We start from the raw sequence: 25903 nt of genomic DNA on the forward strand, positions 1-25903 counted from the left end.
TAGTTCCGAATTTTTGCAGTCGCGGGGAGTTCCCGGGGGCGGTCTTCTTGTCAAGGCCCTGTGCGCCCTTTAAACCGCGAACCCCTGGGTCAGCGCCCCGCCAGTTATCTCCTGCAGGAGCATGGTTTCCACATATTCGGTTGGGTTGGGCCCCTCCATTCCTTCCGACAAACCGACAATTCGTATGTTACGTCTGGCCCGCCCTTCCGCCTCCTCTGCTCTGTCCTCCAGGTTGCCCACCCGCTGCACGAGGGCATGTAGCTCCGATCCAGCAGTATTCGGGGCCATCTCCTTCTCCAAGTTCCCGGTGTGCTCCGCGATCGTCCGCACGTCTAGTCTCAGCAGGTTCACTTCCTCTTGGACCACACCAATCTTGAGGTCCAGGCCCACCTTCAGTTTGTTCATTGCCTGGCCCAGTTTAGTCTCCCAGGCAACTTTCAAGTCTGCAATTGCTGCTAGCACCTCCTGGATCGTGCCCGGTGCCTCCGCCTCTGTCATGGGGGTCTCCTTGCTTTTGCCTCCCTCCGCACCTGGGACGTCTTGGTGTAGGCCTCTATCGTGGGCTGTTTGGTCCTGGGTCTGACAACCTTATTAGACATCCTGCCGTGTTGTCCGGGCGTAAGACTGCTGCACAAAGGTCTGCGTGGCACTAGGCCACTCTTGGCAGTATAGGGCCGTAGCGGCTATGCCCTTGTGTGTCTTGGTCGCTCGCCTCACCCTTAGAGTGGGCTGTGTCCACCCACGTACTTGCGCACTCTCGGTGTCGTGACCCCGGTCTCTGCCTTACTCCATTGGGCACCTTCCAAGTTGAGTCTGGCTTCACTGTGGGCCCAGCATCAGCCGCGAGTTCGCGGCGGGTCTCGTCAGTTACCATCTATGCACATTCGGGCTCCGGGCGCACGCCTCTTCAGGCGTCTTGCTGTCTCGATCTTGTCTCTCGGCTCGCGAAGCATAAGCGCGGCCCGGGCAGCCCGGCTTCTTTCCTCCGCTTCTCCACACCACGGCCCCTTCGGGTCTATTGCTTAAAACAGGATCCTGAAATCCATTACTGGTACCGTCTGATCCTTCCATCAGCTATCACTGAAGAGCGCCCATGGCCCTCGATGATCCCTTTGTTCCCACAGCCATTTTGTTTCCATTTTTCGAGTCGGGGCCCGCAGTTATACAAATGGGTATAACTTTGTGTCCGTGCATCCCATGTGCACCAAAAGTTCAGCGAGTACAGCCCCCACCTTCATAGTCACAGATGTTAATTCACAGCGCTGGCAGGCATCCGTGCATGCACTTTTTCCCCAGGATCAATACAGGATCGGAGGAGCTCTCTCCAGAGCACGTCTCTTTACATGGCCGTCCTAGCCACGCCCAGGGATTGTTCCTCGTTTCATTGGTGGTGTCCTGTTCTGTGTTGGGGCATCTTGTGGCCCTAGGTGGTCGCAGAGCTTGAATTTATTTTGTTTTCCTTTTTGGTTTTGGTTACAGGGGCTGTAGCCCACCTGCAGGATCCTTGTGGTTTGAATGGTGTTGAGCCTTGTCCTTTTGTCTTGTGATTGCGTGGTGCACCCTATGGCCTCGCTTCTAATTGTACGGTAGTTGTGATATAGGGGCTGTTGTAGAATTGGCTGGGGTGTCTGAATACAAGTGATTTTTTAATATATTTTGGGATTCTGGGCTTAGATTGTTCTAGGATGCAGGTAGTTTGCTGGGGCTTTCCCGGCTGGCTTCCTAAATAGCGGATTTCGGTTTTGTATCTCTTTCCTGTGAGTGGATGGTCTAAGTGCAGTGGAGTTGGGATATTAAGCACTGGAGAGACGATAGGCAGTTGGGTTATCAGTCGGTTGTAGGAGGTGAACGGCCTGACCGTTTCTTAGCTAGTTGGGTAGTGATCAAGCTATAGTTAGCTGCTTTCAGCTGGGAGCCGGATGTTCCTGGACGTTGGTGAAGGCCTGGGTTTTACAAAATGGCAGATATAAACAATCCTAAATTTGAGATTCCTGGAATGTGGGAGAAGAGCATATGCTTCACAGAGTGACAGATATAAGCACACCTTAATTTGAGACTCCTCGACAATGGGAGAAAGGCCTGGGTCTCACAAAATGGCAGATCTAAACACACCTAGATTTGAGATTCCTAGATAGTGGGAGAAAGGCCTAGTTTTCACAGAGTGGCAGATATAAACACACCTACGTTTGATATTCCTAAACATACTTGTGTCTTAGATTCCTAGCTAGTGAGAGAAAGGTTTGGGCTTCACGGAATGGCAGATATAAACACAGCTGAATTTGAGATTCCTAGAGGGTATGGGAAAGGCCTAGGCTTCAAAATATGAAGGGCATTTAAGTGTGCTTGGATTCCCACTGGTCTTCCCATAAGATGTCATGGCTGTTAGTGATTTGTGCAGTTATTGCAAGTTTTGGTTGTTTAGGGTAAGTTGAGCGTTAACGTGGCTTAGCACCTGAAATTTGTGGCTACCTCACCCATTGACGCTGGCTGAAGGCAGTCTAGTCTCCATCTGGCAGGTGTGGACACTGTTGGGCCAGCTTGTGTTGGTCACTGGTGGAGTGTCTTGGTCAACACCCAGATGAGTGGAGGTGGGACACAAGCTAGTGTTACAGTTGTCTAGATGAGACGCAATGCTAGACTTCACCAGGACAGAATGTGAATGCCTACATTGGAGGCACAGCAGAAGTGCAAACACCTAGATTTGAGGTATCTGAATAGAAGGAGAACGCCATCACGGATTGGCAATAGGTTTATTATTATAGATACTTTTATTTTGACAGAGACTCCACTAGGACTGCATCATTATTATTATTTGATGGTCGTAGCTTGCTCCCATCCCTAGATTTAGGATTAGATAGGCGTTCAACCAACCCATTGAAGTTCAATAAACACCCTTTAACTGTGATCACTTGTGTCTGTCTTCGCTGTTTGATACCATGCCTTCCTTAGAGAACTGTTTTATTCTTAACTGAATGAGTAAGCACTTACCAATAGGGTTTACCTACTTTCAATAACTGTGTATTCCTCTTAAAGTATTCTATTGGGTTTTGCATCCCCGATTTGCTTAATGCATTTCTAAAACAGCCTTGGAGTTAATACTGGTCTATGAGTTGCTTATAGCCCCTCCAAAAATGTTATGGGTCCTTACTTACATTGAATTGCTGATTGCCTTTCTTAAAAGTCTGCTAAGAGTTCTTACTTACCCTATAATTGTATCCTAAACTTCTGAAAAGCATCATTGGTTAAACTGTATATTCCTATAATAGAAAGAGTGTAATAGGTTTATATACCAATAGATTATACTGACCTTGAATAGCTGTTGCTCATCTTAAACTGTAGCATTGGGTTATGCTTTCCCTGAATTGCTTTAGTGCACTTCTATAATAGTTTATTAGGTTCTTACTTGTCCACGAGTAGCTGAATCGCGCTTTAGAAATTATGAGTTATATTATTACTCTCTGAACTGTGTTCTTAAAAGTAGTACTGGTGGTGTTACTGTATCCATTCATTATAGACTAAAGTTACATTGGGCCTCATTACAAGTTTGGCGGTAGCTTTGCTGGTAAAACGGCAGGCTGCTGCCAAACTTGCAATTTTTTTCCAGCATGCGCGAACGGGCAATTACTGGGTCATTACGGCCTCGCCGGACCCGGTAATTGCCCTTTAGCGGGCGCCCGAATGAAATGCTCCCCATTCCCATTGAGCCCAATAGGGCTCAATGGGAATGGGCAGCACGGTAGCACCGGCACCGTTAAGAACGGTGCCGGTGCTACCACGAAGTTCTGCTCGCGTGTGCTGGTACGGCCACCAGGTCAGACCTGGTGGCCGCAATGGCACCCGCGAGCAGAACTCGTAGTTTGCCGGTCCGGTTACTATGGTACCAGCAAACTTACTGGTATCGTAGTTCCTGGACCGGCAAACTTGTAATGGCCCCCTCTGTAACTGAATAACACTGTATGTTATGACCAATAGGCTCTGCTGCCTTTAAACTACTTATGGTATTCTAAAAGTCCAACTACTATGGTTTTATCCCATAAGAATAGCTTAATGTCATTCTGAAAGTGTTACATTAGGTTTGACTCACCTTGAACTGCTTATTGCTATTCTTAACAAGGTTATACTTTGGTTTGCATACCATAAGTATTAAGTTGATTTTTATAATTGTGTTTATAACTTAATTGATCGTACTTACTTCCACAAGATTTATCTTGGGCTACTTGTATTTATAATAAACCATTATTTTTACAATACTTAGTCTGTCAGTGTTTCTTTGGCCTATGTGTGTACTCAAAGTTCTTTGTACTGCCTACAGCCCTTTCTCCCGCTCAAGATAAGCCTGGCTGCTCAGCCATTGCTACCAACAAAACTTGTGTGGTTCGTGCCCATACTAAGAGTTGGAGCCCTGTGTCCCAAGTGTGAGTCTTTGCAAGTCATACAATTAGTGGACTTTTGTAAAACTCCCCAACTCATCCCAACTTTAAATAACAAACCAAGTAGTTTGGCCATAACTCCTGACAGAACTGGTGGTACCCACTGGTGCAACACACAACTGGTGGTCCAAGGACAGTACAGTGGCTATGAGGTAACATGCCAGTGTTTAACAATACACCAACAATAAAAACAAAACCATAGCGTGTCCTAGAAGTAATATATGAACCAGAAAGCATTGCATATCAATTGCTAGCTGGCCGTCTCTGCATCAACATTATGGAGTCACCAGAAAGAATGGCTTCATGGCATTTGTGATTTCTCACCTTTTCGCTGTTGCTTGCTGTAGTCACAGTTTTAGTCACATGCTGTTCGAACAGCAGCACCAGCAGGACCCAAAGGAATCGCTCGCCTCCCACAGTGTCAACAAGCTGAGCCAAGATTGGCACGCGACGATGCTCAGGGACATGAGGCATTGCGTCCACAAAGACGTGGATAATTTTACTGACTACTTTCTCCACTTGTCCAGAGGTTTCTCCAGAATCTCCACCATCCGCCTAGAAAGAACAACAAATGGTATGGCAAAGGACAATTAATCGACCCAACAAAGGTTTTTTTGCAATGTATAAATGATCCGCCTTCATCCAGGTAAAACTGAGAAAGTTTCCATTTATTCACAGAACTGGCATAGCAAAGAAGGAAGTAGCACAGGCTTCACCTGTTTGCTAAAACGAATGCCACTAAACAGGATATAGAATAAAGTGAGTAGATAACTCAGTTCCGCTCGGCTATTCAACTCTTGCCATGTGTTAGAGCCATGCAGCCAACAGTAACACCTTTTTGCAACAAGAAAAGTCACCTACCGGAAGCAGAGTTGAGCCCGGCAAGCTATTTTATATATTATTCCCAAAACAAATTAAATCTGGCAGTTATCTTATAATGGATTAGACCAAACAACTCATTTGGCAGGCCGTGGCAACTCATTGCAGCAAGATTTACTCACACATACCTGCAGTTTGAGTCATCTTGCCATGTTTCAGGACTTGCCCCAAGGTTAGACAAGTAACAGAGCCACTTTATGCATTGAGGAGCATTCCTCTTTGGAAGCCAGCTCTAAACGTTACGTTAAAACTGCCAAAATGGATATTTGAAACGAGTTATAAATCTGTTTCTACATCCACCATCTTTACAATTATCATCTGTGCCCCTGCCGGTTTTAAAAAAAAATGGAGAAAGTGAAAGAGCTGGATTGAAGCCAGCACTCACACTTGTAACTCCAATATTCTCCATTCAATTATTATGGTCCTACTGCTACCAAGAATTAGGCCCATGCAGCCATCAATAAATTGGTAGGTATTCAATGAATGCAAGGAGCAGGAATATAAAGAATGGTCTGGCATATGCCAGCCAACTGACTAACAATTTACGGTCCTATTGGCATGCTGAATTCTCCTCCATTGATTTTCAACATAATTAAGCTTACCAACTACTGGAACAGTCTAGAGTCACTAAGATGAATAATGCACTTGACTTTGGATTATTCAAATGGAGTTCAATTTGAACTTCTGACATAGGATTTGAAGAATATCTAACATAATATTTTTTAAACCAATTCCTGCATTGGCCCTTTGAGTGTTAACCAAGCGAACAGGAGTTGAGAACCAGATCTGCAGCTGCTAGACCCCTTAGAGGATGTTTGCGGAGCAGCTTGCCTTTTTTCCATACCTGTATAAGAGCTGGAATGACTGTCTGCACGGTTTTACTGATGACATGGAAACTGTAGGTGTCATCCAGGCGCATGATGTTTGCTCCCATGAAGGTAAAAATAGGCATGATGTTGTGGAGAACCTTGTCCTGAAAAGACAAACATTTGTACATTGAACTGTGTAAACAAGCACACTGATGCTGCTTTCAATTATATTATGGAAAGTAAGCTCAAAATAAGTCCTATATTTTCTATGATGGGGTCAGCGCACAATTCTGGATGATAGTGGGTATTCAATATGGCACTCAAAATCTAATTAGATGTTAATGCTCGTAGTTTGTCATTTTAGGCACATTTTAGTACATTTGTATAGGTAGGAAACAATTCTAAGGTTCATGAGGTATCGAAACAAGCAATTTATGTAGCCGTATATGTGCGTTTATTGATGAAGACAGTGGCTTCGAGAGAAGACCTTTTGAAACTCGTCAAAAATGAAGACCCATTTGGGAAAGGTTACAACTTAATTTAGTTTGCTTCTCTTTCTAGCAGGTCAACATATACATATCAAAATCTAAGTACATTCCAGAAGAGAATAGTCATTTAATGACTGCAGCCTACCAAAATAATCCATCCAACAAGTGTTCATCCTACAGCTTTCTAATCAGTAGCAGATTTGACATGAATTCAAGGTAGATATTCTGCTTTGGCCTTCAGAAATAGCTATCCCTATTTTACCATATTCGTACACACACACACACACACACAAGATTTAGCTGGTGTGTTTTATGTCCGCCTCTGGTACTAAGGGATTGGTTTGGAGGAATATCCCAGCCCTAGGTTTAGAGTGTGGGGATAACTTCAAAAGCCCAAGCAAAAAGGCAAATCTTAAGCTTTCCTTGTCTGATCTAGTGGTAGCGGTCATCGAGTAATCAGGGCCAACTTGTAGGAAGTATGTAGGGTAGATAGGAATGCAGCATAACAGATCTCTCTGCATAAAGGATTGCCCACACCCACGTAATATTGAAGTTATACTGTAAAGCTCACAAAAGGTAAGTAAAGATGTTGAATCAGTTCATAGGTACATCATTGAAGCTCAAAGTCCCAACAAGTGTTCTTAAGGCTTGACCCTACATGTTAGGATCAGCCATGACATCAAAGGGCAGACAGGAATTTCAGGTAAGAAAGGTTGATAGTGTGCATTCCAGTGGAACCTTAGAACTTGTATACATTCAACCGAGATTCAGCTAATCGAAGGAAGAGAGACTGATGTTAAGATGGATTTCCAAATCAACCGTAAAGGTGGATTTTGGGTAGAAGATCCAGGGGGAAGAGGGGTGACAATTATGGTTAACAGGGAGGACACTGAGGTCTAGCCAAACCCAATCAAGGTAGGCAGCAGAGCGGCAAGGTTTAAACTCGGGAGAGATGTGAGAGTGGCCTAGAGCTATAATGAGACCACAGAGAACACCACCAATAATTCCAGTTAGACGGGTATGAACAAAAATATACATTGATTTGTTATACCTTTAAAATACACACTAAGCAAATAAGACAAAGCACATTTTATCACACACATACTATAGAACAGATATATACATTCAGCCTTAGGGGAAGATAGAAAGCGTTTGATTTAATAACCAGTATAAAATAGGTAAGTAGCCAGATGCATCAAGTTCAGTAGAAACACTTTAGAGTAACCATATTTCAGTTCCCTAACACTTAAGTCCAGCCCTATGATGGTTTGACCCGGCCACCACCAACCGAAATCAGGAAAGAATGAGATAGGGATAGAACTGTACAGCCAGGTAACCCTATAGAGAACAGTGTGAAAGATGGGAGGACAAGATATCAAACAAAAGTACATACAAACTCATACAATTAAATAAATAAATGCATTCTTACATGTGATAGATTAACAATTACAACCTCAGACCCCGTGGGCCAACGGTGGCCAACAAATATGTGTCTCAATTGGATTCTCCACCAATCTGCTGTGGTTCCATGATCTCTGGTCGACAGTGCCTACGGTTAGGCAAGAATTGATGTAGTAACCCTGTGGGAGACCACACAACCCTTGTCCTCTTGGTATTAGGTAACCCACTTATTGGTATAGGCCTGTACTACACAATTTGGTAGTGTGACTGAGCAGCCAGGCTTATCTCAAGAGGGGTAAATGTGCTGTAGAGCTGTAGCAATAAAATCCACCAATACAAGTATCTAAGTAACACTTACACTCAAGGTTCTAGATAAAAATAATTATTTAACAGCGGTTTTTAAATGAGCATTCTTTAAAAAGGCCAATGTATGCAGCAAGCAAATGTACTTTAAATACTTTCACAGAATCGACACAAAGCTAGTAAAAACTCTTTAGAGATGCTTCTTACACATCTCCTTCACCCTGAGGTGACTTCACTAATTAGGACAGAAATTGCATTTATATATCACTAGTACACTTTGTAAATTGTGAGGTTGGTAGAAAGGAAAGGTTAAAGGAAGGAAAAGGTTAAACAGGTTCTAAAAGCACATGAGCACTTTAAATATTCCAATAAAGTCTACATCAAAATCTTTCCCAGTAATATTAGTTTAAAACAAACCAATCTATCACCTATGAGGGACAGTAGGTAGCAAAGTCAAATGGAATAGATGAGTCTGCAGGGAGCCAGGACAGCCAAAGTCAATTTGAGCAAAGTCTATGGAGCTGAGGCACTTCTTAGATAGTAAAAGTCTTGCCCAAAGTTAGAGTTTGTTGAAGAAAGATCACTGTTGGGTCACAAGCTGTTACACTTGTGAAGGTTAGAGTTGAGCTCAACTCTAGAAAAGCAGCTACTGCAAGTCTCAACTGAAAAGAGCAAGCTACAAACAGTGATGCAAGTACCCTAAGTCAGTGCCTTTGGTTAGAAGAAGAGGGCCCAGCTGGCTTCTGTGTGGTTGCAGCGATGCAGATCCTGTGTTCCTGGGCCTCAGTCATGGGGACAAGAGGGAGGACATCTGGGGACTCCTGCGGCAGCAATTCGGAGATCAGCGGCAGCTACGGGCTCTTTTTGGATCAGCAGCACTTTGCGGTTTCAGCGCTCTGTAAATAGCACCACTGTGGATCTTGGACACCAGTTGGGCTTCCTTCACTCCTTGAGTCCCGCACTCTGGTGAGGGGACTATAGTTCTGGTCGTCCTGCTTCTGGAGGGTGCTGGGGCGACTCCTGGAGCTTTTAGCCAGATAACAGATGTTGCACTCTACCACAGATTTCTCGACACCTGGCACTAGGTTCCTGCAGCAGCAAGTACAGCCAGTCAGGTAAAGTCTTCCAGCAGAGTTCGTAGGGTTAGTTGGTTCCACTTACCCAAGGGAAGAGGTTGTCTTTTCTGGAGCTTCTTTTGTCTATTAGAAAAAGGAGTTTCAGCACAGCAGCAGGGCTTCACCGGGCAGTTCAACTGTCCAGGAGGATGCAGCAAGCTTCGTTCACTGTTTCTTCATCGGGTAGTTCTTCCCAGCGGTCGACTCTTTCTTCAGTCCCAAAACCCTCGCCTTTTAAGCAGGTTTCTTCCATTCATGCAGAGTCTAGTTGTCAATCAAACAGCAGTGTAGCGAAAAAAGAAGACCAGGGCCATTTTGACACAATGGCCACCCAGGGATGCTATACTGCAGCTCAGTGGTAGAAAAGCACAATGGTAGGAAAATTAAACCACTGCCACAAGCCATTTAAAGTAGTGAGGGTAACCTAAATATTGTTACATGAGTAGGTAGAAAAGGGCTACTAAGTAACCCCCCAGCACTCCACATAAGATGGGATGTGCTGGACCTACAAAGGGAAAAGCTAAGTAAAGTCAATTTCACTTTACTATTCTTGGGAACAGTAGTTCACCCAAGAAAAGGTATTTAAACCTTATGACACTGAAGGTGCTGTGTCTCGCCATACAAAAGGTAGATGCCTATGGAGTTTGTCAGACTCTAAAAACAAAGGAAACGCATAATCCAAATCAGATCAAAATACATGAGGAAGCGAGAAAAATGGCTCACTCGCTGCACGGTTAAAAGGAAAAAGTCCTAAAGTCCAGCAAAAGAGTTGGGGGTCTCTAAGGTTGAAGGGAATTGGCACAGAAATGAGAATTCTCCCTAACACCTAACTCCCAACCTTTTTCCAATGGCACTATTTTGGGTCCAGATCACGCAGAATGCTGGGGCCTATTTTAAAAAACAGTTATTATTATACTGGATAGAAGCGCTGATTTCAATCATGCTGTTTAGTCCTAGGCAACGTCTTGTGTTGGTGGCTAGAATGCCATTGGCCACTCTGTGGTCCCAAAGTTCCATTCGTAAAAATGTGTAAGCACTCTCTCCCTGGTAGTGCAGTCTAGAGAAAATTTGCAATGTCTTCACGAATAACTGATTGGCAACCACATAATACACTGAACCAGTGCGTGCATTTATTAATGAGTGCTTCCCTGGTTTCATGACGATTATGACCATATTTGGGTACCTTGCAGAGAAATACTTTGCTCCTTATATACTCCCCTCCCTCCCCATATTGTTTGGCATACTATACCCAGGGCGTGGTCTATGTCCCCTGGGGCGAGTACTGTTCTGGGCAGGATTTCGTGCTACTTGGCCAGTCCTACCAGCTGTCTTCTCAGCCGTACAGTCGATACAATGCGCACGGTCAGGCATCAAGTTGTGGGCTGATTGTGCAATTGCACTGCTGGGGTCCATATCTATATAAAAAAAACAAATAAAATACAAATACAAAATGCATACACCTGCAGTAAGAACATAAGGGCCTGGATGGTTTGGGACCTGGGGCACCCTGTTGGCTCAGGAATTGTTGATTTCATCAGTAATGCATATGGGCCTATTCTTACTAGTGCACACCTTATTTGAAGCGGCTACATGGTTGTAGTGAAGATTTTCCTCTGGTGGTTTGAGAGCCCCATTTATCTTCCACTGATCCAATGGATGATCACCCCATCCCCCGCTCACCCTGTAACCTACCTCTCCTATGGGCTTCCACAAGAGCAAAAAAATAAGCCTCTGTAAGTCTGCTAACTTGGACAGAACAAGACTACATTGGCATGCACTGGCCAAGAATGCTCTGTTATTTCAGTCAGTGGTATTCCCAGTAGAAGTACTATGTGAACTGGGTGCACAAAGGGAAATAGGTTTTAACAGGGGGCTCAGTAGTGGACTAATCCCAAAATACAAGTCCAAAGCTATCTGGTTTGGGGCTAGGTTTGTAAGATAAGGTCTACTGTGGATGAGAGTGGATTTGTTGGCTTCAATATCCTCAACTTCCGTTGTATCCATAAGTGCCATTGGGCTTTTAGGACCTGGGGACAATGTCAATATTATGAAGTCAGGTTGAAGATCCTGTGTAGCTGGAGACTCACTGTCCTTATTAACTCTCATGGGACTGGGACTGGTCCTGGATGGCACCCTCCTCCCACTCCACCTCAGTGACCTGTTTGTTGATTGGTTGTGTGCTCTAGCACCTTGAAGCATTTTATGTGCTAGATGGAATTACCAATATTGATCTCAGACCCAAAGAATATGGCAAAGTACTACTTTATTATTAGCATAAAATAAAGTAGGGCAATCTGGAAAATAACAGGCAGTAAAATTCAGGCACTCACACCCAAGTATGAGTAAACAAAGGTTTTATACCTCAATGTGTGTCATCTATGACATCATCCTACGTGGCAAACTAAAACCTATTGAAGGGAGGGATTGGTTAATGGAACATATGTACCTATAGTATGTATAAGTGTTAGTAACTTAATTGGCTGCCCCTTTTCTGGTGGGCACGCCTTGCACCACCTCTAAATACGTATAATACTGATTACATCGGCTAAATGGCAGTGGATTGGCCTTTGCAAAATTGTATATCATGTTGCTACATAGACCATCTGATTGGTTGGCATGCTTTCCCAACCTTGGACTTTCGGCTCATAAGCTGCACGTAAGCAAAATGAAACTCGGGTGCCGCAAGCAACGTCAGAATTCTCCCCACTTTCCCAATTAGTCCATTGTCCCTCATCGGTCAGGCCCCAAGCCAAGGCTTCTCCTTTGTAGTTGATCTCAAAGCCTGTTCTCTGTTCTGGGACATTCAAGGTAGTGTAGGCACACCATTATCTTCGTTTGGGCATAATGAATAGCACTTGTTTTCAACTTCTGAATCGCGTGTGAGGAGACCACAAATTTGTCCGTTTCGACCTTCTGTTTACTGCTATTTGATTCAAATGAGCTGGGTGTCATTACCCTTCTTGGCCTCTGGAGACTTGTTCACTCCAATTTACAAAGGTTTTCAGCATCTTTAATTGTTATGTTATGTTACTTTGCATTAATATAGCGCCTTAATACTTGGCTCTTGCAGATGTTTTCTCCTTTACTTAAAGAGACATATGTCTAACGTTCATGTCTTATCCTTCTGATTTGTGTCTTGCAAATATTCCTTGAAGTAGCATCCTTGATCCCAGGCCAATAAACTAATCTTTATTCCTCACACAACGCTGTTTTTCTAGCATCTGCTGACTCTGCAGACTTGATCTGTCTCTGAGGTAGCTTGATTGGTATTAATACGAGTCCGACGTACATCTTTCCATCATGGCCGCTCTAGCCATGTTATGTTTTCCGCTGCAACAAGATTCTATATGACCCATCTACCTTGCATTTCTGTGTATATGCACTTATTAGTCAGCAGGTTACTTTATCTTCTTTGCATAGACGATTTCTTCATATTTGATTACAAGTTTCTCTTGTTACTTCAGTTACATCTTTATTCTTTAAGTATTTACATATCGTTTCAGTGAGTCTCAGTATCGTTCCTCTATGAAGTCACTCTGCTCTTGTCAGATTTCACTTACAGCTTTATGATGTCCAATGGTGTGCGCAGACATCTGTCCACCCTCTCAATGCGGGGGTCATTCGATACGGTAATCGGAGTGCATATCGTCTCTCATAGACTCAATGCAGTATTGGGATGATAATACCTGGTGTAGGAGCTCTTCTCCTACTGTTCCAGTATAACGGAGGTGGGGAGGTGGGAGCTAGAGATGACATGTCCACTAGCTTCTCTACATTTCTTTCCAATATTTTGGGTTGCATACACCGACATGGGCACAAATGCTGTGTTGTCCTTTTCCAGGCCAGTTCTTATTCCTGTTGAGCCACTGTACAGGGTGGTGAAGCTGCTTGCCGGATGCTTATTAACTGCCAATACCTCAATGATTGGAGTGGTTGGGTTACTCCCTTGCCACCCTCTGTTGCCCTCACACATATGCTACAGGTGCCTGGGGCACCAAGCTGAAGCAGGCTCTCAGTTTTTCTCATGTCAGCTGTGGCAAAGGCTTTGTGCACAAAGTTGTCTCTGACCTGGGGCTCAGGGCATTGGGTGCCAGGTCTACTACTACTGACAGTTCCCTTGTCTTAATTACCAAGTCTTTGATCGCCCAGACATTCTGTCTGGCCCAGAGGAACTGCCTCATCTCCTTAATGAGGGTGTAGGCTTCTCCTGAAATTCTTGTGTGGCTGTGAAGCTGTTTTTCCCCAGCAGCGGTGTCTATACCTATTAGGGATAAACATGCTGCCAATGGCTGCTTAACAGTTAATTTCTTATGCTGCAATGTCCTTTGCTCTTTCATAATGATGATGTGGCAGTATTCTGAATAATTTGCTGCCCCCTCACCCCCGACAGTCACGGGGTACAAGTCTGCTTTCTTACCTAAATGAAAAGCTTGACAACCACTTCTTACTTCTCGTTTGTTCTTCTTGGTGGACTCTTGCGTAGGCTTCATAGGGCTATATGACCACCTGCGATCACCAAGCAGCCCCCTGCACGAGTCAAAAACCCCACACCCTTTCCCAGCGGAACAGATATGTTAACTTAGTGCTTTAATTCAGATGTATCCAGAGACCACTGCTGAGTTTCCGGATTCTGTTGGGGACACAGTCTTCTATGCTTGGTCCGGTTGAGGGTGTTGCGGGTGCAAAGGTCCTTTTCAGCATCCAGATTTAGCTTTGGTTAGTTCACGGTGCTTGAATATTGGTTCAAGGTACCTTCCTTCAGAACACCTTTGTGAAGAAAAGATGAAGACTTATGTGGAGCAGCACACCTTCACAGAGCGAAGAAGGCAGATTGATATGGGAGTCACCATGGTTAGGCAGCAACAGACGATATTCAATGGATGAAAAAAGGAGCAGGGCCTGCCTGGCTACGGTTGATGCAATAAAGCTGAAAATGCAGGAGCAGGTGTCTTCTAGTGCAAGCTGAAGATTGTCCAAGTTCCAAGGATGGACTCAGAAAGGTCGACGTCGGCAGTGATGTAGCCTAAGAGAGTCGGTCAGACCACCGGTTGGTCCAGGGACAGTTGTGAAGGCTCGAAGGCACAGATCCTCGAACAGCATTTGAGACTGGTTGTTCCCACTGGTCCCAGGGGTTGAAGCACTAACGAGGGCCTTCTTCAGGACAGGAGTTGTTGCTGGTCAGCTGCACGAGTTGTCACGGTTGCACTTCTTTATAGGGGTCTGGTCTCCAACGACCTATCGAATGGTTGCAGGAGTACTCCTTTTATCCAGGAGTTGGACTGGCAGCTGGTAAATATGGCAAGGATCTGCACCATTCAAAAGTTCAGGAAACCTAGTGGTTGGACTTCATTGACTATTTCTGATCACAGGCAGCTAGCACCATGGTCCTCGCATGAGGAGAGGTGTTCCAGAGAACAACTAGCAGTTTCTTTTGTGAAGAAGAGACTGTTCAAGCAACCATGACTGTGCTAGAGCTGCCGGTGATGATGAAGTGTGGAAGAGAACTACTGCTGGAGCCGGGCTATGGTTCAGATGTTAAGTTGGATGAAGGTGCATGTCGTGTTATGGTAATGCACACATGCCACAGCATCACTTTTTGAATTTCTTTGGGCAGAAGCTTGTTCTTGGTCTTCAGTTGCCACCACAGGCCACGGACTCTGTTGGTGGCCACTACTCTTGTGTATAATGCATCTACTCCTTCATGTTGGGTCAAAGCAGGGACTGGACAGCAAGACTTCTCCAGGGGAAGGGGATCCATGAGAGCTTTTTTATTTAGCTCTGCCAGCCGGATCAAGGGAAGGGGCCTTTCCAGCTTCTCAGTTCCCTTTGAAGTCCAGTACGTACAGATACCTGGAACAGCTTTGCCGTCAGAACAGGTTGTGAAATGGAGCAGGGACCATTAGAGCTTCCTCCCGATTCCTGTTCCGGTTAGGGTCGTCTGTACCTCGGGCTTCACCCTCGGGTCCAACAAGTAAGAATGCAGAACGTCAAATGAAATAGGAAGTTGGGGGCTGAGTGGGTAAAGCAGCTCCAAATCATAGTGTTGCATTTATTCAAACCTTTGACTGCCCAATCACTGAAGAGGGCTTCATTCAACTGTTGCAGTCTTATTCCCAGGCTTTCCCTGAGATTTTGATTCAGACCTTGAATCCAGACACGATTCACAAGCCTATGCAGTCATCTGTGAGAGGTGACTTGCACAGGGAAAGATAGTGCATCTAAGGTCACTGTTAGGAAAGAATTTCTTTTTGCAACTTTCAAAGCCATTGACTTATAAGGGACTCCCTGTCTTTTTGCTTTGTTTAGTGTTAGGACAGTGTTTCTAAAGTCCACCTAGGGGGCTTCCTAAAACTATACCAGAGGCAATACAGTAAACTCCAACTTAGTATACACTGCATAATTTGGTAGAGTGGATAGAGCAATCAGGCTTCTCTTAGGAGGAAGAAACGGCTGTAGATAGGCACAAATAACCTGTATTATACAGATGCTTCTAAGAAACACTGATACACTTATATATTGTTATGTTCTGTTGATGTATACCGCACACCGCTACCACCCAGAGGCATTCTCCACATTGTAAAAATAATGGTTTATTTTATATATACACAGGCAAAAAGAATTCTAAACACAATCATACAAACCAACACTATACTTGTGTACCTCAATACCTCTGCCATTAGTATACAGCGACAACCTATGAGAAATTTCTGTCTAGTTGGGCACACATTGAATCTTCGGCACTAACACTCTATCCTAAACCACCAATCAGCACCCGCCCATGTGCCTGAACAACAGCCTGCTTACTGGAGCCTAGCCAGGCCACCCAAGTCCTAATCTGGCAAAATGCACACATGCATCTTTATTTAACTCTTAGAGCCTCCCACACACAGACTGCGGTCACTGAGGGTGTTCCAACCACAAAGCGCATTGAGGTCATACAAATGGGGAAAGGGCGCTATATAAATGACAAATATAATAAAAGGTATGCAAACCAAAGTATAAACCTTATTTAGAATAGCAGTATGCAGTTCAAAGTGAGTAAAACCTAGTGTTACACATTTAGAATGGCTGCAAACTATTCAAGGGGAGTAAAACCACATTAGTAGACATTTAGATTGACAGTATGTAATTCAAGGTAAGTAGACCCTATTGGTAATTATGTTGCTTTCCGTTTCAGGAATTATAGTTATACCAACAATGTTACAAATATTGTGCAACATATGTAACTTCTCTCAGGAATGATAAAGTTACACCAACATAGTGGAACACCATTTTAAGGTAAGCAAGAACATATGAATTACTTTTCAGAGGGGCAGTATGCACTTCATGTTCATGGATACATAAGAACTCGGGATACATATTTATAATAGCAATAAGCTATTCAAGGGAAGTAAAACCTTATTGGTAAAACCGTACACTATTTCTATTACAGGAATATGTAGTTCTACCAATGTACTTTTCAGAAGAATGGAATACAATTGTAAGGTAAGCAAGAACTATCAGACTTTTCAGAAAGGCAATAAGCAGTTCAAGGTAAGTAAGAACCTTATGTTACACATTTATAATGGCAGTATGCTATTCAAGGTGAGTACAACCTTGTTGGTAATTGTGAGATACCTGAAGGTGTCTCACCCACTAGTCTCCAAGGATCTGTCGTCCAGGTGGTCAGGACACAGCCATTGCTTTTGGATCCAGTTCCTAGGGGTGGACCAGTGCGAAGGATCAGCTGGATGAGGAGTCTTCAAGGCGTGGGAGTGGGACACTGGATGGTGAGACAGGTCTCCCCTTCCCTTTACACCTTTTCCCCCATCGTACCAGGTAGGATACTCAGGAACTCAACACCCTCCCTCCTCCTCCCTTTCCCGACACAAACACTTTCTCACGGACCGCTCACAGGGACCGAAAATGGACTAACACCAGAGCCATATACACGACATGTCCCAATACAATGGTCCGGCAAGGTCAGGCAATTGCGGATTACACACACCTGACTTGCATCACACTTCCCCACACGGATAAAAGGCGGGGCATAAAAGCACAGACTGAGCAAGGCAAAGGACACAAGGAAGCAGCAGTTCCAAGATGGCAGTTTAATACAAGGAGAAAGATAGCGAGACCAGAAAGGGTTGCAAGGAGGGAAGTTCCCTTGACCTTTTCAGACTGTTACTTTCGTGAACCTTGGAAAGTAAGAAACCTAAGACCTGGGACTAAAGCTGAAGAAACCTGCATTGTGTGTCAGAGGTACCAGGGGCTCTCCTGCATCAATAACCAAGGCAGGGAGGAGGATTTGCCGCTGTGGTACTGTCCTTGGCTCCTACAACAAAACAGCACCAGCAAAGATAGCACAGCTGGTGAGTCTGAGAGGCTGACACCAGACCAACCTCTGTGTAAGAACCAAGGTTGCAAGCGGCAACATTGTAGGAAGAAATCTAAAGAGTACAGTGTGTGAAATGTATGTGACGAGCGATGTGAATATAATTGAAACCCAGAGGAGTGATTGAACTTTGGAGGCCAAGGAAGATACCGTAGACAGAGTAATCCCGCACCACGTGTGTGCTCATTCGAAGGTCTCTGTTAGGTATCCAACTGGTTGTCAACTGTGAGAAGGAAATTTTGAGATCAAAGTGGTCCTGCAACAGGTCAAGCTAAACCCTGTGCACATTGAAAGTCTGATAGTTTGATGCAAACTAAAATTGGTCTGAGCACGGCTGAGGCAGACTAATTGTATTAGAGCAGGGGTGCATAACTGATTTTGACAGAGGGCCGAAAGTACCTTACATGAGGGCTATAGTGGGCCGAAAAGTAAATGTGGGCGGGGCGGGGCATGGCAGGAGGCTTTTTAAACCCCCAAGTTTTACTAAACACATGGAAAAAGAATGTTTTTGAGGGGTAACGATTTTTATTTGCATTTCAAACTTACATTTTGTACTACACATTTTCCATTGTTATAATTTATTTCTATTTAGTTATTGTATCTCGCCTGTTTAATAAACTTATATATATTTTATTGACCCTAGATTGGACATGCCGTTATTTTGGACTGCTACAGTTTGCTATTTGGGTTGCCCAAGAGGAGTATGGCCTTCGTCGAGTCAGGTTTCCTCAAAAAGCCAAAGATGAACATCTCCTAACTGTGCGTGTTTTAGCTTTATTATTGGGTTCACTCTTGCCCCATGCCATCCTCACCCCCAAACACCATGGCCCCCTTACACCCAACCAAACACAATGCCCCATGCCCCTCACCCCCAACCAAACACTATGCCCCATGTCCCCCTCACCCCCACCCCCAAACACTATGCCCCATGTCCCCCTCACCCCCAACCAAACACTATGCCCCATGTCCCCCTCACCCCCAACCAAACACTATGCCCCATGTCCCTCACCCCCAACCAAACACTATGCCCCATGGCCCCCTTACACCCAGCCAAACACAATGCCCCATGTCCATCACTGCCAACCAAACACTATGCCCCATGTCCCTCACCCCCAACCAAACACTATGCCCCATGGCCCTCTTACACCCAACCAAACACAATGCCCTATGGCCTCCCTCACCCCCAATCAAACACTATGCCCTATGGCCTCCCTCACCCCCAACCAAACACTATGCCCCATGGCCCCCTCACCCCCAACCAAACACTATGCCCCATGTCCCTCACCCCCAACCAAACACTATCCCCCATGTCCCTCACCCCCAACCAAACACTATGCCCCATGTCCCTCACCCCCAACCAAACACTATGCCCCATGGCCCCCTCACCCCCAACCAAACACTATGCCCCATGGCCCCCTCACCCCAACCAAACACTATGCCCCATGGCCCCCTCACCCCCAACCAAACACTATGCCCCATGGCCCCCTCACCCCCAACCAAACACTATGCCCCATGGCCCCCTCACCCCCAACCAAACACTATGCCCCATGGCCCCCTCACCCCCAACCAAACCCCCACCCCCAAATCAGCACACATAAACCAGCACCAATACAGACCCGAACCCCCACCCCCCAACTCAGCACACACACAAACATGCACCCATAAAGACCCGAACCCCCCACCCCCTCCCCCAACTCAGCACACTCTCAAGCATGCACCCATACAGACCCAAACCCCCCACCCCCCAAATCAGCGCACTCTCAAACAAGCACCCATACAGACCCGAACCCCCACCCCCCAACTCAGCACACACACAAACATGCACCCATACAGACCCGAACCCCCCCCAACTCCAAACCCCACAACTCAGCACACACTCTCAAGCATGCACCCATGCAGACCCGAACCCCCCACCCCCCAACTCAGCACACAAAAAACATTAAAATCAAAACATTCATACACATCCGACACACCCCCCACCCCCGCATCTCAACATACACACAAAATACATTCAAATACAAACATTCGTACACATCAGACACCCTCCCACCCGCGCATCTCAACATACACACAAAATACAAATACAAACATTCATACACATCCGACACACACCCCACCCCCGCATCTCAACATACACACAAAATACAAATACAAACATTCATACACATCCGACACACCCTCCCTCCCCTCCCTCCCCCGCATCTCAACATACACACAAAATACATTCAAATACAAACATTCATACACATCCGACACACCCAACCACCCCCGCATCTCAACATACACACAAAATACATTCAAATACAAACATTCATACACATCCGACACACCCCCCCACCCCCGCATCTCAACATACACACAAAATACATTCAAATACAAACATTCGTACACATCAGACACCCTCCCACCCATGCATCTCAACATACACACAAAATACAAATACAAACATTCATACACATCCGACACACCCCCCACCCCCGCATCTCAACATACACACAAAATACATTCAAATACAAATATTCATACACATCCGACACACCCTCCCTCCCCCGCATCTCAAAATACACACAAAATACATTCAAATACAAACATTCATACACATCCGACACACCCACCCACCCCCGCATCTCAACATACACACACAAAATACATTCAAATACAAACATTCATACACATCCGACACACCCTCCCACCCCCGCATCTCAACATACACACAAAATACATTCAAATACAAACATTCGTACACATCAGACACCCTCCCACCCGCGCATCTCAACATACACACAAAATACAAATACAAACATTCATACACATCCGACACACCCCCCCACCCCCGCATCTCAACATACACGCACAAACATAAAGCAAAACAAACCCGACAGACAAACACAAACAGAGCACTTACCGGAGACGTGCTGGAAGGCAGGTAAACTGGAACGCTGGAATCGTACTACGGCTGGCGTGGTCCAAGGCTGAAATGCCTTCCGGCATCAAGCCTTATGGACCACGCCAGCCGTAGTGCTGGCCCTCCATTGGTGCAGCACACAGGCATTACGTGGCTCATAGGAGCGACGTGGTGCGTGTTTGTGCTGAGCCAATGAGGGCCAGTGTTTTGTCCGGCCCGGAAGACAACAAAGACTTTCCTAATGGAGGGCGGCCGCAGGCCGCCCTCCATTAGGAAAGTGTTTCTGCTTCGCGGGCCGGACAAAAGAGCATGGCGGGCCGCAACTGGCCCGCGGGCCGTATGTTGTGCACCCATGTAATAGAGGAAGGATCTAATCCCGGCTGAATGGGGATTCAGAGTGAACTGCGTGTCACCCGAGAAAGAATATTCTAGGAAAATTGTAAAAAGGGGGATCTGAGCCCGTAAGAGGGGGATCCACAGTAACGATGGTGATATAAAAGATCTGAGCCCGGCTGAGGGGGATCCAGGGTGAATTACCAGAATTGAGTACTTGTATCAAAACCAAACACAAAGTTACTTTCATTTTATATCTGGCCCTCTGAATCAAGAGACTTTGATAAGTAAAGAGACTTGGGCACAGAAGGCCCCGATGCTGGTAATGGAACTATATCCGCGTGCCGAAGAAGCCAGAGTGTGTGCTTTGCTCGAGTGAACTGCCTTGTCCTGTGCTGAAAACGTGGGCAATGGAGGCCAACGGCCTGAACATCCCAACATATAATTTAGTGAACACGTCTTTCTTTTTCAGGAACACTACCCCACACTATTTGTATTTAGCTGTAAGGATTGGCAATCATCTTTTTTAGTATAGGCCCTTTTATTTTGACGAGACTCCACTAGGACTGCGTTATTATTTGATGGTCGTAGCTTGCTCCCATCTGTATATTTAGGATTAGATAGGCGTTTATCACACCCTTGCTGAAGTTCAATAAGCACCCTTGAACTATGGTCACTTGTGTAAGTCTTACTGTTGAGACCATGCCTTTATTACATAATACACTGTTACAAGTCTTCTGTTTTAGGAATAACAAAGTAGTACCCGCTCTATTTCTTTATAGAATAGTGGAACACAATTCAAAGTATTTCTTAGTATACTTTTCAGCATGGCAGTAAGCAATTCACAGGTTAGAACTTTGTAACACTTTGTAACTTATTCCATTTTAGAGATAATCAGTTACAACACTAACATATTAGCAAGTAAGTACTTTGCAACACTTGTTCTATTTTCTAGTCAGGCTAACATTATGCTTACACTTAAAAGTCCTTCCCTATTATAAAGCATCAGTGATCTCAGGGGCAGAACAGGAACACTGGTGATCCAGTGGCCAACAGTAGGCAAGTCAGGATTAGCTCAGATGCAGGAAAGTCAGAGTTCCAGAGGATTTCTTCTCCAAAGAATATGTACATACTTTAGAGTTAGTAGAAAGTGTTCAAGGATTTCATAGAAGGCTCCCTAGATGCGATCCAGTGTTAGGCCTTGCGCAAATGGTAACTCCCAAACACACAAATCGCCACGCTAGCGACACAGGAATGACAAGACTTTAGGTAAGCATTACCCCAAGCCACACAGACCTCAGAAGTGAAGAAGAGCTGGTTATGTTAAAGGTTCTTATACGGCGTGCTGTTGCCACTTGCATGGTCTCTTGGTACTCTGGCGGATCTGTAATGCAAGGAAGGTGGTGCATAGGTTAGTAGGACTGAGCGGGAGAAAGAGCAAGAGAGCTGTGATGTGCTGTTGGCAGCTTCAGTTCAGAGAAACCAGTCACTGAGCCTTTGTGCGTTTTTCGGTTGGTAATCGTCATGTGGCGTTGAGCGAGATTATGAGTGGTTTGTTTCGTTGTCGCAGTGTTGTGAAGTGTGTGCAGTGCTGTAGAGGGATGGTTGAGTTTAGTTCAGAGCTTGAAAAGGTGTATGCAGAAGGGTGAGTTTTTAGTATGATTAGATAGTGGCAGTACATTTCCTACCCCCGATTTTCTGACTAAATGCGAACCACATACCTTCCCCAGTCAATTCATTCTAGTGTGTAGCGATTACCACCCCAACGAGTTCATCCAGGAGTGATGTGTTTCCTGTGCCTCACGGTCAGTCTGTGAGCTGCACAGTTTCTTGCAGACGGATGTCTTTATGATGCAGCAGCACACACTTTGGCTTCTTGGTCGTGGTAATGAAAGAATGGACACTGGATGGGAACTTGCATGAGCAGTCGACAGAAAAAGCTCACAACAAAGGATTCTTCAGTGCTTCTCGCGGCTCTGATTCTGGCACCCTTTTCAAGTTACCAAATGAAGGACGGTCATCGCCAATTGGATTCGCCTCACAATCTCGGTCCAGCACTTTGGTGTGGGGACTTCAAGGAGGGGTACCTTGCTTTTGGAGATCCAACAGGAGTCCTCCAAAGTTTCAGTGGGATTTGTTCTTCGGAAGGCGATGCTAAGCACTCAGGCTCAAGGTCCAAGGTTAATGGCGGTTTGCAGCCCAGGAAGGTCATAGCTCGTCGTGGGATTCCTTGAAATGCAAGTCTTCTTAAGACTGTTTGGCCCCACCAGTCTATGGGTTGCAGTCATCTTCGGCACTCCTCTGTGACATCAAAGCAGGCATTTCCAGTCACTGGAAGTAGCTACAGCAGTCTTCTCTTTCTTCATCGAATCTACTGTCCCAGTGGTTGGCTTGTCTTCAGCTCGAAGACCCAGGCCAGATATACAAGAACCCAGACACAACCTCTGAAAACTCTTCCTGTAGTTTACAGAAAAGGGGCGCGGGTGACTGCGCAATCCGGAGCGTCAACCCCCCTCCACCCCCCATGGGGACTGGTTTCTTTTAGGCACACCAACAGAGGTGAGTAGAGTTTGGGACTCCCCCTTCACTTCCTGCCTTCACAGACACTCTGGAGCGTCGGTGAGCCACACAAAGGGTTCAATTTGAAGAGAAAAGTACAAACAGAGCCTCTCCCGCCGCGGACAACAGAAATAGGACCAAGAAAGGACAAGCACACTAAAAGTGGCAATGAAAGAAAGAAGCCACCATTCTAGATGAATGGTGACCCTTCTGTGCATTACCGTGGCTGGTTTGACAGAGTAAAAATCCCACAAAAGTCAGTAAAGTATGTCACTGCGACCAGCCATAATAGTAAGCTTGTCACCAACAGAAATGTTACAGGAGTAGTGAGAAAGGGGACACCATATATCTCCCCAGCACTTCACATAAGGTGGGGTGTGTGTTGGTCTCGCAATATGAAATGTAGAGGGGATGAAAATCCCTCTCTACCCTTGAGAACATGTGTTCTGCAAGGTGGGTCAAGAGAAAATAAAAAGCGAAGTCGAAGCAGCAAACCAGCAACACTGCACAGAAAGTGCTATGTGCTGCAATAATAAAATGTAAATGCCTAAAAAGTTATAGGAAAGTATAGATTCAGAAATAAACTATGGACAGTCAGAAAAGAGTGAGCGGGGAATAAAGTTTCCCATTCATTCAGGAACATAGAAAAAGAATCCACAAGTCCAGCAACAAAGTGGTATCCAGAGATTTTACCAAAAAAAAGTGTCTTCGGAGGAAGATCACTTCCCTGGCTTTGTGCTGAATTTCATGGAAAAGCTGATCAGTCCATAAGACTATCGGTGCTGAGATGCTAAGATGAGTGTTTAGCCCTCTATGATACTGTGCCACAAGATTTTCGCCTGTCCTTTTGTGATATGATTGTTTAGCCTTCTTCCTGCCCTCTCGGCCTTGAATACCATACATGGGAAGCCCTTAACCAGGGAAAACTTCTGCATTCTCTGGAAAAATGGCAGTCTGTGGGTAAGCCCGGATGGTTGGATGGCTCGGCTATTGAATTTTCTCTCACTAGAAATGTATGGAATCGGGTAACACTGCTGTAGAATTCAGCTACAGAGGAATTGTACTGAATTAAGTTAAGCACACTAGAACTGTAATAGTTTAGATAACGCAGACTTGAATTTAGCGACACTAGAATTGGACAGATTCAGTGAGGTCGGTGCCTCTGCGTGTCACAACACAACAACCACACTACAAGGGAAGCAACCAATCCAGGAGGGCACCTGCCCCTGCAATCTAGCTCAAGGCCAAACCTAAGACCAGGATGGAAAACTAGTAATCACAACCCTAAAACCACAGCAAGGCAGACCCCCCCCTCCCCACAGTGTATCACAGGGCATCGATCATGTCTGATCTAAGGAAAGAAAGCAACCTTGTAAGGGCACCTCGCTGCTAGAAAATAACACAAACTCAAATGCAAGACCAAGATGACAAAAGCAAGCCACCACAGAAAGGCAGACATCACTGTTACATCACACCATTCTACCTTGGAATACATCACAACCGGATCCCAAGACCAAGACATAGCACAGTGATGGTGAACCTATGACACGCGTGTCAGTGCTGACACGCGTAGCCATTTGGGGTGACACGCGCAGGATTTCATGCGATTCATCCTCGGCTCCTGCACGGCTGCCGAGGATGAAAGAATCTGTGCTGGAGGAACGGTAGGGGGGGGGTGGCAGTGGTGGCCGCTATCATAGGGCGGCAGGGCGCCACCCCCCTATCTAGGACCCCCCCCCCACCAGGTGCGAGTGTTGTAACAGATTCAGAAGACGTTCAGAAGTTCTTCTGAAACGGTTTGTATTTGCCAGCAGCAGGGGGTGCTGTGGTGACAATTACCTTCCTATTGTTGCTGCCGGCCCATGAATAGGATTCCTATTCATGGGTCGGCTCACTGGAACAGCGGGGCGCATCCCATTTTGCATTGTTTTTGCCAATAGTAAAGTGCGTGGAGCTCATAGCTCCACGCACTTTACGTAACCCTTTTAAGTTGGAGGCTGGCGGGGCGCTTGAGGGGTGGCCCCGCCAGTATCACTATGTGCCCAAACAGCGCACCGAAGATCTAATCTCCCTCCCTCCCTTCCTAGATACAGTAATGTCATTGGCTGTTTGCCAATGGCTGACAAACAGCCAATGAAATTACTGTATCTATGCAGGCAGCAGCCAATGAATTGAGTGTGGGGGTGGGGTGCATGAGTCATCCACACTTCTCTACTCTATTCCATCGTCGTCCTGCACGTGTTCGTGTTTGTGCTGTGCTGAGCTGCCCTGCCCAGCCCACCAGAGAGAAAGAAAAGTGAGCAGAGC

General features: G+C 45.5%; 1 protein-coding gene across 2 annotated transcripts in view; it reads right to left on the bottom strand.

The window, feature by feature from the left end:
• HEATR1 (HEAT repeat containing 1) overlaps positions 1–25903 on the bottom strand; it is a 1158897-nt gene that overhangs the window by 290534 nt on the left and 842460 nt on the right. For both annotated transcript variants that reach the window (XM_069607931.1, XM_069607932.1), the window contains exons 29-30: positions 6154–6282; positions 4755–4985 (exon numbers count right to left, since the gene is read on the bottom strand). In XM_069607931.1, the coding sequence (XP_069464032.1) occupies positions 4755–4985; positions 6154–6282 (360 nt within the window). The remainder of the gene's footprint in view (positions 1–4754; positions 4986–6153; positions 6283–25903) is intronic.

This window comes from Ambystoma mexicanum, chromosome 4q, assembly GCF_040938575.1.
Source record: "Ambystoma mexicanum isolate Mex_15411 chromosome 4q, UKY_AmexF1_1, whole genome shotgun sequence".
NCBI classification, from domain to species: Eukaryota; Metazoa; Chordata; class Amphibia; order Caudata; family Ambystomatidae; genus Ambystoma; species Ambystoma mexicanum.